This window comes from Leptodactylus fuscus, chromosome 4 (genome assembly GCF_031893055.1).
Source record: "Leptodactylus fuscus isolate aLepFus1 chromosome 4, aLepFus1.hap2, whole genome shotgun sequence".
In the NCBI taxonomy this organism is placed as follows: domain Eukaryota; kingdom Metazoa; phylum Chordata; class Amphibia; order Anura; family Leptodactylidae; genus Leptodactylus; species Leptodactylus fuscus.
The window spans coordinates 10,708,585-10,723,821 of NC_134268.1; the positions used below are offsets into that span (position 1 = coordinate 10,708,585).

Below are 15,237 nucleotides of genomic sequence, written 5' to 3' on the forward strand. Positions count from 1 at the left end.
GTAGTCACAGCAGCCCCCTACATGTCCAGTAGTCACAGCAGCCCCCTACATCCCCAGTAGTCACAGCAGCCCCCTACATCCCCAGTAGTCATAGCAGCCCCCTACATCCCCAGTAGTCACTGCAGCCCCCTACATCCCCTGTAGTCACTGCAGCCCCCTACATCTCCAGTAGTCATAGCAGCCCCATACATCCCCAGTAGTCACAGCAGCCCCCTACATCCCCTGTAGTCACTGCAGCCCCCTACATCCACAGTAATCACAGCAGCCCCCTACATGTCCAGTAGTCATAGCGGCCCCTACATGTCCAGTAGTCACAGCAGCCCCCTACATGTCCAGTAGTCATAGCAGCCCCCTAAATCTCCAGTAGTCACAGCAGCCCCCTACATCCCCAGTAGTCACAGCAGCCCCCTACATCCCCAGTAGTCACAGCAGCCCCCTACATGTCCAGTAGTCATAGCAGCCCCCTACATCTCCAGTAGTCACTGCAGCCCCCTACATTCCAGTAGTCATAGCAGCCCCCTAAATCTCCAGTAGTCACAGCAGCCCCCTACATCCCCAGTAGTCACAGCAGCCCCCTACATCCCCAGTAGTCACAGCAGCCCCCTACATGTCCAGTAGTCATAGCAGCCCCCTACATCTCCAGTAGTCACAGCAGCCCCCTACATCTCCAGTAGTCACAGCAGCTCCCTGCACCCCCTACAGTCACAGTACCCCCCTACATCCCCTGTAGTTGCAGCACTCCCCTACATCCCCAGTAGTCACTGCAGCCCCCTACATCCCCAGTAGTCAAAGCAGTCCCCTACATCCCCAGTAGTCACTGCAGCCCCCTACATCCCCAGTAGTCACAGCAGCCCTCTACATCCCCAATAATCAGGGCAGCCCCCTACATCCCCAGTAGTCTCAGCATCCCCCTACACGTCCTGTAGTCTAAGCAGCTCCTACATCCCAATAGTCTCAGCCACCCTCTACATCTCCAGTTGTTCAAGCAGATCCCTAACATCCCCAGTAGTGATATTAGTCCCCGTGAAGTCATAGCAGCTACCCTAGTCAGAGCAATCCCCCTACTTCTACAATACCTAGCCCTCTACTCACTACACCCCACCCAAGCCCTACAGCTTTCCCTCTAATAAGGTTCTGTGAAGTGAAGTATCCGTTCTGAGGATGATGTACCTTAGGGTCGCCTTCAAAGATAACCTGACCCATAAAGTCAGTGTAGAACACCGCTTCAGCAATAATGGAAAACCAGGTCAGCAAGTGGCACAAGCACAGACGCAACAACTCTTTGGGCATCTTGAGCATGGACAACCAGAGCAGCCTGACTGTAGTCTCTGTCTCTCCTTCCTCGCTCTCAGTATCGCCGCTAGAGTTGGTGGCGCCACTTTGGTTTCTGTGCCGCTGCCTTTGACGCTGTCTCTTCTGCATGTCGTAGATGTCGTTCATGCTGCGGGACGACTTGATCAGCAAGATGGCGTTCGCTCTCCTAAAACGGTATCGGTGCGACCCAACCTTGCCGTAATAAGAGAAGGTGTAGGAGGGCTGGCGATAGAACATATGTCTGCGGCGGCGCATAGAGTTGGCGGTGCAGGACTGCTTCATACCTATCCTGGCGTGTCCGTTCATGTTTTCTTTCGGTAGTAAGTCTCCACCATTGGGAACTTTAGATTCATTAATGTGATTATCGAGCAACATCTCCTCTTCCCTTTCGTTCTCCCTGAGGAAGGCAGACAAGCGGTTAAATTTGGACTTGAGGAGTTCCTGGCTGGTGCTGCGAGGCGTGTTTGGGTAGGAACCATCTTGGAAAATAGAGGGTTCGATATAATGTAGAAACTCGGACTCGTAATCCAGCGTGGCGTCGGGCATGTGCAAGACGGAATCACTTTTGCTCCTTACAATATCCACTTCCAGAAAGTCGAGATTGAGATCGTTCTCGGACTGGACATCGTCCGGAAACATTGTGTAGGGTTCCTCTTCGTTGATGACGTTCAGCCTGGACATGGGTGCGAGGGTGCTGTTCAGCTTCACGCTCGACAGGGTATCGGCTTCATCATCCAGACGGTCTTGCTGAGGGCTGTACTGTTCTTCTTCGATACTGAAGAGGTGAAGGCCGACGGACACGGAGAAAATGATGGCTGCGAAAAAGAAAAGGACTTGCTGCTGAGACTTGAAGAGAGATCCGAGAAAAGTCTGGGTCCAGTCGAGACCGCCGAGCATGTAACCGATAGCGCCGCCGAGGCCTGTGCAAAAAGAAAGATGGACATTAGCAAAAAATAAATAAACAAAAAAACAGAGAAAAAGAAAAATCAAAAAAATAGTATGCTTTGCAGCAGTGTAAAGAATGGACATAAGAACAATCTTAAAGAGGACCCTTTGCCACCTCCATCAGTTCCTTCTATTGGCGCCGCTTCGCTGATTCCAACACAGTTGGAATTTTTTCTCTACCCCCCACCGTTCCCGGGCAATCATCACAGCCAGATATGTTAGCTAGACTCCCTAATACCAGGTGGGTGTGGCCACGCCCCCTGCTGCTCCCGCCTACTACCACCCATGTGACATTAGAGAGTCTAGTCACTATATTAGACATCAAAACTAAACACTGATTGCTCGGGCATGGTGGGGGCTAGAGAAAAAATTCCAACTGTGCTGGAATCAGTGAAGCAGAGCCTATTAAAGGATGCGGTAAAAGGTTGAATAGGCAGATTTTAGACTACTAAAGACTCCAACAGACTGGAGGGTTTTTCTGGTTTTTGATATCCATATTATTAGATTGTTAGGGGGCTGACACCCAGGACTCCCACCGACCACCTGATATCAGCAGCAGAAACAGTGTATGGTGCGAGAAGCAAACAACTCCGTCCAATGTGTGCTGCAGCACAAGGACTGTGTATCATCTGACCAGGTGTCGGATATTGACAACCTGTCTTCACTAAATCAAAAACCTAGAAACCCCCTTTAAAAGGAGTCAATGCAAGTTTGTTGCATTAATGACAAATCCATACACTCAGGTTTTATCCTCCTCCATTAGTAACCCTATAAATTCCAAGGCTGCTTGCTGCAGCACCGCCCAATGACTCCTCCGGATCGTTACCATCATTTGCTCTTATTGTGTTGGCAATTTGTCAGAAAATTGGAAAAATTTTAAAAATTTGATTACAGTCCCGCTTATTGTGGGTGCACTGGACACAGATCCCTTAAATAGACAATGGAATCGTTATTAAATATTGCAAATCAGCAGATTTAAAGGGAGTTTCCAAAAATTATACACACGCATAATACAGAATCGTATATACATCACGGTATCAGCCAGTTATATATTGCTTGGCTGCTTTTTACCTCTGATCCATTATGGACAACCTAAGATCCCTGACTGCAGCTGAGCCTCATTGTCCGTGAGACTGGCTTTACACTGCAGCACTGCTTGTGCCACATACACAGAAAAGGGGGAGGAGTCTAGATGTTAATTCGTCACGGAATGTATCAATTGTATATTTTTTTAATTCTATTTTCTCTACGAGGTGTCCATTCACTTCTATGGAGAGTGTTGTGGGCATGCTCTGTGACCTGTGCAGAGGTCAATGTGCAGGGAGGAGGTGAACCGGATGAAAACCCTGCAGTATTCACACCGGATACAGTCTCCTTTCCCGTTCTGTAGAGATCACTTTTTGATCTGTCACCTCGTGATCGTTGCAGGCAGGTAAGACCTACATAGAGATAACACAGGATCCACCATTGACAATAGATAATGGTCACTGGGTCACACAGGTCACTGAGCATGCCCACAACACTCTCCCCATCTAAGCCAATAAGTCACGTTCAGACTACCGAGTCCTAAATCCATTTGGCGGCTCGCAGACTTGTCACATAAACAGAGGCGCCTGCCAAAAGGAAGTAACACGAAGCGAAAGGTTTATCCGAAAGCGATTTCCATGAGCGCTGCAGAGGAGGACGAGTGTCTGCTGGATACAGGACAGGCCGATACCACTGAAGAACACTGTATTCTCCACTGGGAACATCAATTATAATTCTCCCCCCTCCCCCGCTGCAGGCTACATCTGGTTGTCAGGGAATGAGTATTACGGTATCAGTAGAAGTCTTAAAGGGGATCTCCACCTGAGCCTCCCTTTTAATAACCTCACCAGGTCTCCAGGTCTTGTCTCTGGTCTGCAAAACGGATCAGATTTGGCAAGAAGTTTAGGTGGAGAACCCCTTTAATCTATCCTTTAGGTCACCTCGCAGTACGGCTCTTATCCCAAGACAATCCCTTTAATGTTTCCACTCCCTGACATCAAGCAGAGGTCTTCAAGAAGTTGAGGATGGGAAACAAAACTTTAAGGATAGAGAGGATTAGAGGGGGACGTACCAGCGGAGAAGGCGTGAATATTAAGCGCCATGTCCTGCTCTTCAGTGTCCGCCACGTCCAGTAGATAGGCGCGGATCGGCCCTTCCGTGGCATCGGCGCAGAAATCTAAGACCACCACACCCAACACCGTCAGGACGATCCCAATGGTCTGATTCTCCGGGACGTCTCCGATGGCAAGACCTGGTAAGAGTAAGACAGGGTTAGAGACATCGCCTACCCACAATGCAACACTCCACTGTAATAGATGATGCGGAATATGGGGGCCCAGAGTTGAGTGTCAGTCTTCACTCGGGATCTAGTATTCTATTCATGAACCTGGAGACAGGTGATAATACTATAGGTGACATTTATATCAAGGAGTGCTTAAATGTATTGAGGATGGAGAAAAATTGTGCTCATAGGAATACCCAGCTTTCTACATATCCTGAATGGTGTATGAATCTACATTGCAAAGATGTCCTCCCTGCCAAATACTGTGTCAAGCTTTGCATCCATGAAGCAGACGGTCCTATACAGTGAAAATATACAAGTACACTGCAATGCCCATAGCTGTACCAAGCTTTCCAGAGGAGCTGAATGACCTATATAGCTGCACTGCATCCACTTCATATCATGATGGTGTCAGTCTTCACTGTAGTTCTAGCATTCTATTCATAAATCAGAACGTCCTGGATATTATTCTTATAATTATGGCTGTGGTCTATAGGGGGCTCCTGGATTAGAGGCGTTCTGCGTACGTGGGAGTTGCGTCTCCGTTACGCGGGGTTCTTTTTTTTTTTGTTTTCAGGGAAGGAGTCATTTCTTCCCACAGTGGGCCCAGAAAAGAACAGAGAGCGCGGAGGGAGATAATATGTGAAATAATACTGGAAACAGGATGCATTGTAAGATATGCAATAAAGGGAACACGGCGCACAACAGGAAACATCTCCCTGTGAACAGGTTCCTAGAGGTTTCTCATGCCAAGTGCTGGCAGCGATTCCCCCCCGCGTTCCGTCAGGCCGCGCTCCTCGTAGTATTGTTTACTGACCAGCACAATGCGCGGCCGCAGCAAACACAAACACCTACAGATGGGTCCATGTCTTGTACTCTAGTCACACCCAGAGCTGCAAGGAGCGTTCAGATGCCTATCAGGTGGATTTTTTTGTTATTTTTTTTTTAGTTCTAATGCACCAGATGGGGGCAGCAACGACACATGTCCAAGAGTTAATAGGAAACCGTTTGGTGCAGCTCTGGATGTGAGTGGAGTATATAACTTAGTGTCACTAGTACAAGTTCAGGACGGGAAAGTATTACAGTGTTCAGAAGAGAAGCAGACCCTTAAAGGGGCAGTGCAGAGCCCAGCCGAAGTGGATATGGATTGGTCATCAGTATTAGATCGGTCAGGGTCCAACACCCGGACCCCACGCCTATCAGCTGTTTCAGCCGCTGGAGACTATATACCAGGGATACAGCCACGGCCAGCTCTACTCCTAGTCATGTGAATGGGAGTAGAGCTGCAGTTCCCAACGCCAACACTACAGTGTATGTATACAGTGTACAGAGCTCGCCGGGATCTGCAGCTTTACTGCCACGCAAATGAATAGGAGGAGAGCTGGGTCCGGCCGTATACCTGGTATATAGATTCTGGTGGATGAAACACAAGGTCTGGCACGACTGATCTCATATTGGCGTCAAACTCGATCCTGGACAATCCCTTTAAGGGGCGACTGTTTATCCCATCAGCCGTTTTCCCAGTTGCAGTCTATCAGGCAGCTGAGCTATGAGGAGATGATCGCTGGGATCCTCAGACTGTAGTACCAAAAAACCTGACGCTCCTCTGTGCACGACACTGCTCCCCTCGTGCTTAAAGGGGATGTCTATGACCCCAAGTGTTCTGGATACTGACGACCCATCATACAATACAGTCACCAGTATCTGACTCAGGGGGGTGTCTGATACCCAGACCCCGCACCAATCACCTGATCCGGCTGTCTCCAGGTGAAGGAAGCTGTAGGATTGTTCCACGGCCGGAATCCCAACAATCACATACTGATGCTTTATCCTATGGATAGGTCACTCAAAACTACGTAGGCTCTCGGACAACCCCTTTAATAGGTATTTGCCATTCATTGAGGTTTGGTGTCTTACCGATAACCGAGCCATTGAGGAAAAGTGCAACTCCCAGCAGAACTCCGACACAGAGGCCGAGGATGAAGGGCCGCCGGCGGCCCCATCGCAGCGTGCAGCGGTCACTGGCAGAGCCGATAAGAGGAGTAAATATCAAACCGAGGATGGGGCTCAGGAACCACGTCAGGCTGTAGTACTGTTCAGGAAGACCTGGGGGCGACAGAGGACCAACAGTCAGATAACAGTGTGGGGGAGGGGAGAGATATTATTATTTATTAATTATTATCATCATCATCATCATCATCATCATCATCATTATTACATAACAAATAAACAAATCTTCATAAACTCATCTTATCAATCTTATATCTTATCTGATCCTGAAAAGAAACAGAACCTGAAGGTCAAAGAGGGAAAAAACCAAGAGAGAACCCAAGACTAAAGAGGAACGAAAATAGATTAATAACAAATAACAAATACTGACAGGAAATCACAAGTTCTCTGAAAGATTAGATAATCTATAAATGAAGAGCCCAACAAAGGGGATTTCTGATAGACTGGTTACTATGTAATGCTGCCTAATAGTGAGACTCTCTATAATATGTCCCGAGCAACCAAAATGTCTCAAGAGTAAGAGAACAGGGGGCAACAGCAACACATGTATACCCCACCATGTTATCTCATTTATACAGCTGACTACAGGGGGTGGACCCCTGAAATATAGTAGTTATATTCTTGTACATAGGAGGTAGTATTATAGTAGTTATATTCTTGTACATAGGAGGTAGTATTATAGTAGTTATATTCTTGTACATAGGAGGTAGTATTATAGTAGTTATATCCTTGTACATAGGAGCAGTATTATAGTAGTTATATTCTTGTACATAGGAGGTAGTATTATAGTAGTTATATTCTTGTATATAGGAGTAGTATTATAGTAGTTTTATTCTTGTATATAGGAGCAGTATTATAGTAGTTATATTCTTGTACATAGGAGTAGTATTATAGTAGTTATATTCTTGTACATAGGAGCAGTATTATAGTAGTTATGTTCTTGTACATAGGAGCAGTATTATAGTAGTTATATTCTTGTACATAGGAGTAGTATTATAGTAGTTATATTCTTGTACATAGGAGGTAGTATTATAGTAGTTATATTCTTGTACATAGGAGCAGTATTATAGTAGTTATATTCTTGTACATAGGAGCAGTATTATAGTAGTTATATTCTTGTACATAGGAGTAGTATTATAGTAGTTATATTCTTGTACATAGGAGTAGTATTATAGTAGTTATATTCTTGTACATAGGAGTAGTATTATAGTAGTTATATTCTTGTACATAGGAGTAGTATTATAGTAGTTATATTCTTATACATAGGAGTAGTATTATAGTAGTTATATTCTTGTACATAGGAGCAGTATTATAGTAGTTATATTCTTGTACATAGGAGGTAGTATTATAGTAGTTATATTCTTATACATAGGAGTTATATTATAGTAGTTATATTCTTGTACATAGGAGAAGTATTATAGTAGTTATATTCTTGTACATAGGAGGTAGTATTATAGTAGTTATATTCTTGTACATAGGAGTAGTATTATAGTAGTTATGTTCTTGTACATAGGAGCAGTATTATAGTAGTTATATTCTTGTACATAGGAGTAGTATTATAGTAGTTATATTCTTGTACATAGGAGTAGTATTATAGTAGTTATATTCTTGTACATAGGAGCAGTATTATAGTAGTTATATTCTTGTACATAGGAGTAGTATTATAGTAGTTATATACTTGTATATGTATTATAGCAGTTCTATTCTTACACATATTTTTATATTATTACACATATTTTTTACATTCTTACACTTATGGGAAATTTCATAGGAGTTATATTGAGCCCTATAGGGCAGTGTTATAGCAGTTAGTATCAGGTATGACTGGACTATTCCTTTAAGGATACAAGATTGGGTGCAGTCTTCCCCCTCTATAACTACGAGGAGTACAGTAAATATTCCCTCCCTGTGCGGGATTTTTAGTATTAAGTGAATGGAATGCTGCTTTGTGTTTTCAGGCCAGGGAAAGCGTTTCTCGCCGGTGTCACATGGAGACATCCGCACGTGGCAGGCGATGGTGTAGAGGCCAGTGACAGTGATCTCCCTGCGGGAGGCCATTCACTTGCTAAGCCGGCCGTGTATTCACATGGACAATGCACTAAACCTGTTGTCAATGTGCAAAGCTCCACATCCTACGCTGGAATGAAGCCCCCGATTGTGCGCCGCTTCCAGGAAATTCTAGATAAACATTGGTTGGATCATCTTTGATTTATTTAGCCGTAGAAGGGATGCGGATAAAAAAGCCCTGTCCATTGTTATTGGTGTGAATGAACGCGGGCAGCGATAGATGAATGAGCCCGGAGAATGTCCTGATCAGCTGCAGAGCGACGCTCGCTTGTGCCCTTTATCCCAATACTCATTGGCAATGGCTGCGGGTGCTGTCACCTCATTGCTATGTAGGATGTCATCACATTGTGCAAATCCTGATGAGCGGCGTTGCGAGGTATTTCAAGGTAAGGACTGGGAAAGTCATAAACTGAATACTTTATCTGTCACCTGATTGTGAAACACTTTCCATTGGGTCACGACACCGCCGACATTACGGGAGGAGTGACAGACACCCCGAAATTCTATTCTCCAGAACGGTCAAATTTTTGGGTACCCACATGCCAAAAAATGAACAAGTGACTAGATTTACATAGAAGTCTATCAGTCCGCTATGTGACCAGGATCAGACTACGCAGGGTGTGTTTGTAGTCTGTAACCATCGAGACAGACAGGTCTGCACTGGAGACAATAACGATTATTCATCAGAACTTGTTACATAATTATAATTTTTTTAATTAAACCAAGTTGTAACATTGTACGAGCACTTTATGGAACCGTGAACGCTCCCGACTATCTCGGCTAATATCGAGACTTTCAATCTCACGTATTTATATTAAATGCAAAGCGGAAATCGCTGAAAGGCGTCTTTGTCTCGCAGATTCTCTGACATTTGTAAGATTTTCATCCTGGAGGCAAAAAAATAAAAAGACAATGACCTCTGCTGACAATGTGGAGCTTGAATAGCAGAAGTGAAATGTTCAGTATTTGCAAATCTTGGTCACGGTTCGTAGTCATAAGACGCGGTCACGTGACGCATGGAGGGTAAGGGTTGCTGAACTTCTAGTCTGCATGCAAAGATTCACAATAATAGAAATATACAAAAAGGGAAAAACATGGCCCGCACATCCCAATCTTATACATTGATCTAGTAGTGCTTCTCAGCAAATTCTACAATACTGAACATGAGGTTCTTAGTATACATATTGATCAAGGTGTATAAGCCCACTAGCCACTTCACGGCGACCTCTTTATAGTGGGTCCCTACTCTACTGGGTGTGGTGCCGCACAGCGACCGCCACAACCGCAACACGGCGCCCACAGGGCGAGCGACCCAGCGGTCCGGCAACACCCCTGCCACCAGACCAAGCCCCCAGGGCTCCGGGCCGCGCCGCCCCATGGGCACCGCACCACAGAAGCAGCAGACACCACGCAACACCACACCATGTGAACAGATCTCAAAAATTCACCTTACCATATTGCCCCAGTCAGAGGACTGAGAGCTAGTAGGTGGGTCCCTTTTTGCAGTCTCCTGCTAATTAAAAACACCTGGGCAAAATGGGGGGAGTGCTGGTACCAAGGCAAAACAAAAAAAATGGTGAAGGAAGAAACTTACCGGAAATATACAAAAAGGGAAAAACATGGCCCGCACATCCCAATCTTATACATTGATCTAGTAGTGCTTCTCAGCAAATTCTACAATACTGAACATGAGGTTCTTAGTATACATATTGATCAAGGTGTATAAGCCCACTAGCCACTTCACGGCGACCTCTTTATAGTGGGTCCCTACTCTATTCACAATAATAGAGATTGCACAAGGGTTTTAATGGCAGGCGTAGGTAGAGGATACTCTTAGAAAGTTAAAGGGGCGCTCCACACGGCCACTCTTTCCATGAGCTGTGTCTGTTGCCCACCAGACACTGCCTATAAACAAGAGTCTGACACCCTGGAGAATCCGCCATCTTTTATTCCATTCTGGGATATTACCATATAGGCCCAAAGCCTGTGCTAGCAGTACCATATAGGCCCAAAGCCTGTGCTAGCAGTACCATATAGGCCCAAAGCCTGTGCTAGCAGTACCATATAGGCCCAAAGCCTGTGCTAGCAGTACCATATAGGCCCAAAGCCTGTGTTAGCAGTACCATATAGGCCCGAAGCCTGTGCTAGCAGTACCATATAGGCCCGAAGCCTGTGCTAGCTGTACCATATAGACCTGACGCCTGTGCTAGCAGTACCATATAGGCCCAAAACCTTTGCTAGCAGTACCATATAGACCTGAAGCCTGTGCTAGCAGTACCATATAGGTCCAAAGCCTGTGCTAGCAGTACCATATAGGCCTGAAGCCTGTGCTAGCAGTACCATATAGGCCTGAAGCCTGTGCTAGTAGTACCATATAGGCCCGAAGCCTGTGCTAGCAGTACCATATAGGCCTGAAACCTGTGCTAGCAGTACCATATAGGCCCGAAGCCTGTGCTAGCAGTACCATATAGACCTGAAGCCTGTGCTAGCAGTACCATATAGGTCTGAAGCCTGTGCTAGTAGTAATAGCCTGTTACTGCTAGCACAGGCTTTGGGCCTGTATGGTAATATCCCAGACCACGTGACATCTAGGACATTACCATACGGGCCCGAAGCCTGCTAGGATTAACACCGGATCCCGAAGACGTGAGTAACACTGTTTATTATATTCCCTCCCCTGGGGCTCCGATTATTATACTCGGGGGTATAATAGCAACAGAAAGGCTAGGTTCACCCCTGTTATCCGGCCCCAAATAGATGACCTATCCACAGCGTGGGCCCTGGTGCCTGTAAATATTGTGACCACGCGGTTACAGATTATCGCTAATTCCTTTGCTTCGCCTCTGGCATTTGGCGGTAATCTATGGGCATATACCATGGTTTCCAAGGACCATATGTTTGCACCCTATATGTAACGCTCTGACCAATCCTCTTAGGCCAACCCATTACATCAATGACCTCAAAGTCCCATTAAATGCTTTGATAATTGTAGATCGCACGGATCTTATAATCGCCTCAATGTGTAAACACTCGTAGGTGGCCGCCATGTTAGCCAAAACCACAAATGCAGATGGTCGGATGTGAGAATTTATATCTTAAGGTCCACAATTCCTTGTGTCCTAATGCAACTCCTCCAGCGGAAATCGCCAGATCATATTTAAAAGACACCATCTGCTCCTAGAAAAGTTGGGTGACAAGGAACATGGCAGGCATAAAAGCACTCAGCTTTTCCAAGGTACTGATTGGCAGCTCTGTCTCATTACCTGCAATGCTTGACAACTAGGCAGATTTCCTATCCAGTGGGTTGTCACTCCCTATAATGGCAGTCCTATCGCTCGTCACCGAACTTTCCAGGAAACGGATGAACATAGTATTTACCAGCCTGCCACGAATGAAGGAACCGCTCTGTATAATGATAATGGGAGGGGGGGCGATGGGGGCATTGGAAGGGGGGCGATGGGGGCATTGGAGTGTTCCATGTTAATCTGCACAAGTAACATTGTATCGAGTATTAAATTTAGAGTTCCTGTAGAAGTTATTTCCACGCTCGGAGACGTCTGGAGATGACGCGGCGTGTGAATTTTTTTTTTTTTTTTTTTCACCTTGTCCGCCAAGTCTGGTCTCGGCTAATAGTCCAGCACCTTCCAGAGAGAGAGCGGAACAGGAACAAACAAAGTGAGCAGCGACGTTGCAGATCTTGTTGACAACATTCCCAAGGAAGCGCTATTATTCCCGGACTTTATCAGACTCCGCTGGAAACAAATCGAGTGACCCGTTCCCTGGCACCTCTGATCCTGTTTACCTGGTCTGAAGTCTCACCAAGCCCCCTCCCCCGCTAGTCAATGGCCATAGCGAGGAGTCTGCGCCGCTGCCACTGAGACTCGGCCGGCGTGCTGATTCCCAGCCAGTTCCAAACAAACAGGACACCGCTCGTAGTAAATAATTCCTTTTCTTATTTTTTTTATTTTTTCCCCTTCGGTGTAACAGGGGCTAACAATAGTGAGAGCCGCTCCAGTCGTGTTTCACAGGAAGTGCTGACTGTGTCAGAGGGTTACGTGAGGTCACGAGGGGCTCACGTGCGGGCCGATCACTATCACACTATTCCTGGAAGACACAGATTCCAATGGAGATCGGATTGGGGGATAGTGAGGGGAAACGCCGCCGAGTCTGTCTCTGTAGATCAGACGTACGCAATTCCACAATGGATGGATATAAGCGCAATTTCTTGAATTATATTAAAATTGCACAAGTGAGAAAGTAGCACAGCGTTCCATACAGGCCCGGCCTAAGCCAAAAGGACGCCCTTCTGCCCTCGGTTAGTCAAGGTGGATTATGCCTAAATTTAGCGATTTCTAGCTGTGTACACCAAACAAGAGCATCGCCATATAGGACAGCTACGTAATAAAGCATCAGATGGATTCATATGGAATAAGACAGAAAAAGAAGAAGGGCCCCCATATGAGTCACTTAATAAATGTATGCCGTACAGGGCTGTGTTCACACTATCAGTTTAAAGGGAATCTGTCACCAAAACCCAGCCCTGCATATAGATAGTTTACTGTCACCAGAATCAAATGGCATCCCCAATCCAACTCTTGAATTGGTACCTCCATTGCTGAGATAGTGTAGCTTTTGTTATTATCTAGCTGAGCTCTTTGGAACAATGGCGGCACCCAAAGAGATCATTAACCTATCTATCTGCAGGGCTGGGGTGATATGCTGGTTCTGGTGACAGTAACCTATCTATCTGCAGGGCTGGGGTGATATACAGGTTCTGGTGACAGTAACCTATCTATCTGCAGGGCTGGGGTGATATACAGGTTCTGGTGACAGTAACCTATCTATCTGCAGGGCTGGGGTGATATACAGGTTCTGGTGACAGTAACCTATCTATCTGCAGGGCTGGGGTGATATGCTGGTTCTGGTGACACTAACCTATCTATCTGCAGGGCTGGGGTGATATGCTGGGTCTGGTGACAGTAACCTATCTATCTGCAGGGCTGGGGTGATATGCTGATTCTGGTGACAATAACCTATCTATCTGCAGGGCTGGGGTGATATACAGGTTCTGGTGACAGTAACCTATCTATCTGCAGGGCTGGGGTGATATACAGGTTCTGGTGACAGTAACCTATCTATCTGCAGGGCTGGGGTGATATGCTGGTTCTGGTGACACTAACCTATCTATCTGCAGGGCTGGGGTGATATGCTGGGTCTGGTGACAGTAACCTATCTATCTGCAGGGCTGGGGTGATATGCTGGTTCTGGTGACAGTAACCTATCTATCTGCAGGGCTGGAGTGATATGCTGGTTCTGGTGACACTAACCTATCTATCTGCAGGGCTGGGGTGATATGCTGGGTCTGGTGACAGTAATCTATCTATCTGCAGGGCTGGGGTGATATGCTGGTTCTGGTGACAGTAACCTATCTATCTGCAGGGCTGGGGTGATATGCTGGGTCTGCTGACACTAACCTATCTATCTGCAGGGCTGGGGTGATATGCTGATTCTGGTGACAGTAACCTATCTGCAGGGCTGGGGTGATATGCTGGGTCTGCTGACAGTAACCTATCTATCTGCAGGCCTGGGGTGATATGCTGGTTCTGGTGACAGTAACCTATCTACCTGCAGGGCTGGGGTGATATGCTGGTTCTGGTGACAGTAACCTATCTATCTGCAGGGCTGGGGTGATATGCTGGTTCTGGTGACAGTAACCTATCTATCTGCAGGGCTGGGGTGATATGATGGTTCTGGTGACACTAACCTATCTATCTGCAGGGCTGGGGTGATATGCTGGGTCTGGTGACAGTAACCTATCTATCTGCAGGGCTGGGGTGATATGCTGGGTCTGCTGACAGTAACCTATCTATCTGCAGGGCTGGGGTGATATGCTGGTTCTGGTGACAGTAACCTATCTACCTGCAGGGCTGGGGTGATATGCTGGTTCTGGTGACAGTAACCTATCTACCTGCAGGGCTGGGGTGATATGCTGGTTCTGGTGACAGTAACCTATCTATCTGCAGGGCTGGGGTGATATGATGGTTCTGGTGACACTAACCTATCTATCTGCAGGGCTGGGGTGATATGCTGGGTCTGGTGACAGTAACCTATCTATCTGCAGGGCTGGGGTGATATGCTGGGTCTGGTGACAGTAACCTATCTATCTGCAGGGCTGGGGTGATATGCTGGTTCTGGTGACAGTAACCTATCTATCTGCAGGGCTGGGGTGATATGCTGGGTCTGCTGACACTAACCTATCTATCTGCAGGGCTGGGGTGATATGCTGGTTCTGGTGACAGTAACCTATCTACCTGCACGGCTGGGGTGATATGCTGGGTCTGGTGACAGTAACCTATCTATCTGCAGGGCTGGGGTGATATGCTGGGTCTGGTGACAGTAACCTATCTATCTGCAGGGCTGGGGTGATATACAGGTTCTGGTGACAGTAACCTATCTATCTGCATGACTAGGGTGATATGCTGGTTCTGGTGACAGTAACCTATCTATCTGCAGGACTGGGGTGATATGCTGGGTCTGGTGACAGTAACCTATCCATCTGCAGGACTGGGGTGATATGCTGGGTCTGGTGACAG

The 15,237-nt window shown here is 46.6% G+C and overlaps 1 protein-coding gene across 3 annotated transcripts in view; it reads right to left on the bottom strand.

Moving 5' to 3' along the window:
* The window catches only part of SLC45A4 (solute carrier family 45 member 4), a 77,266-nt gene that overhangs the window by 14,624 nt on the left and 47,405 nt on the right, over window positions 1-15,237 (bottom strand). For all 3 annotated transcript variants that reach the window (XM_075270045.1, XM_075270044.1, XM_075270046.1), the window contains exons 3-5: window positions 6,485-6,673; window positions 4,358-4,537; window positions 1,171-2,234 (exon numbers count right to left, since the gene is read on the bottom strand). In XM_075270045.1, the coding sequence (XP_075126146.1) occupies window positions 1,171-2,234; window positions 4,358-4,537; window positions 6,485-6,673 (1,433 nt within the window). The remainder of the gene's footprint in view (window positions 1-1,170; window positions 2,235-4,357; window positions 4,538-6,484; window positions 6,674-15,237) is intronic.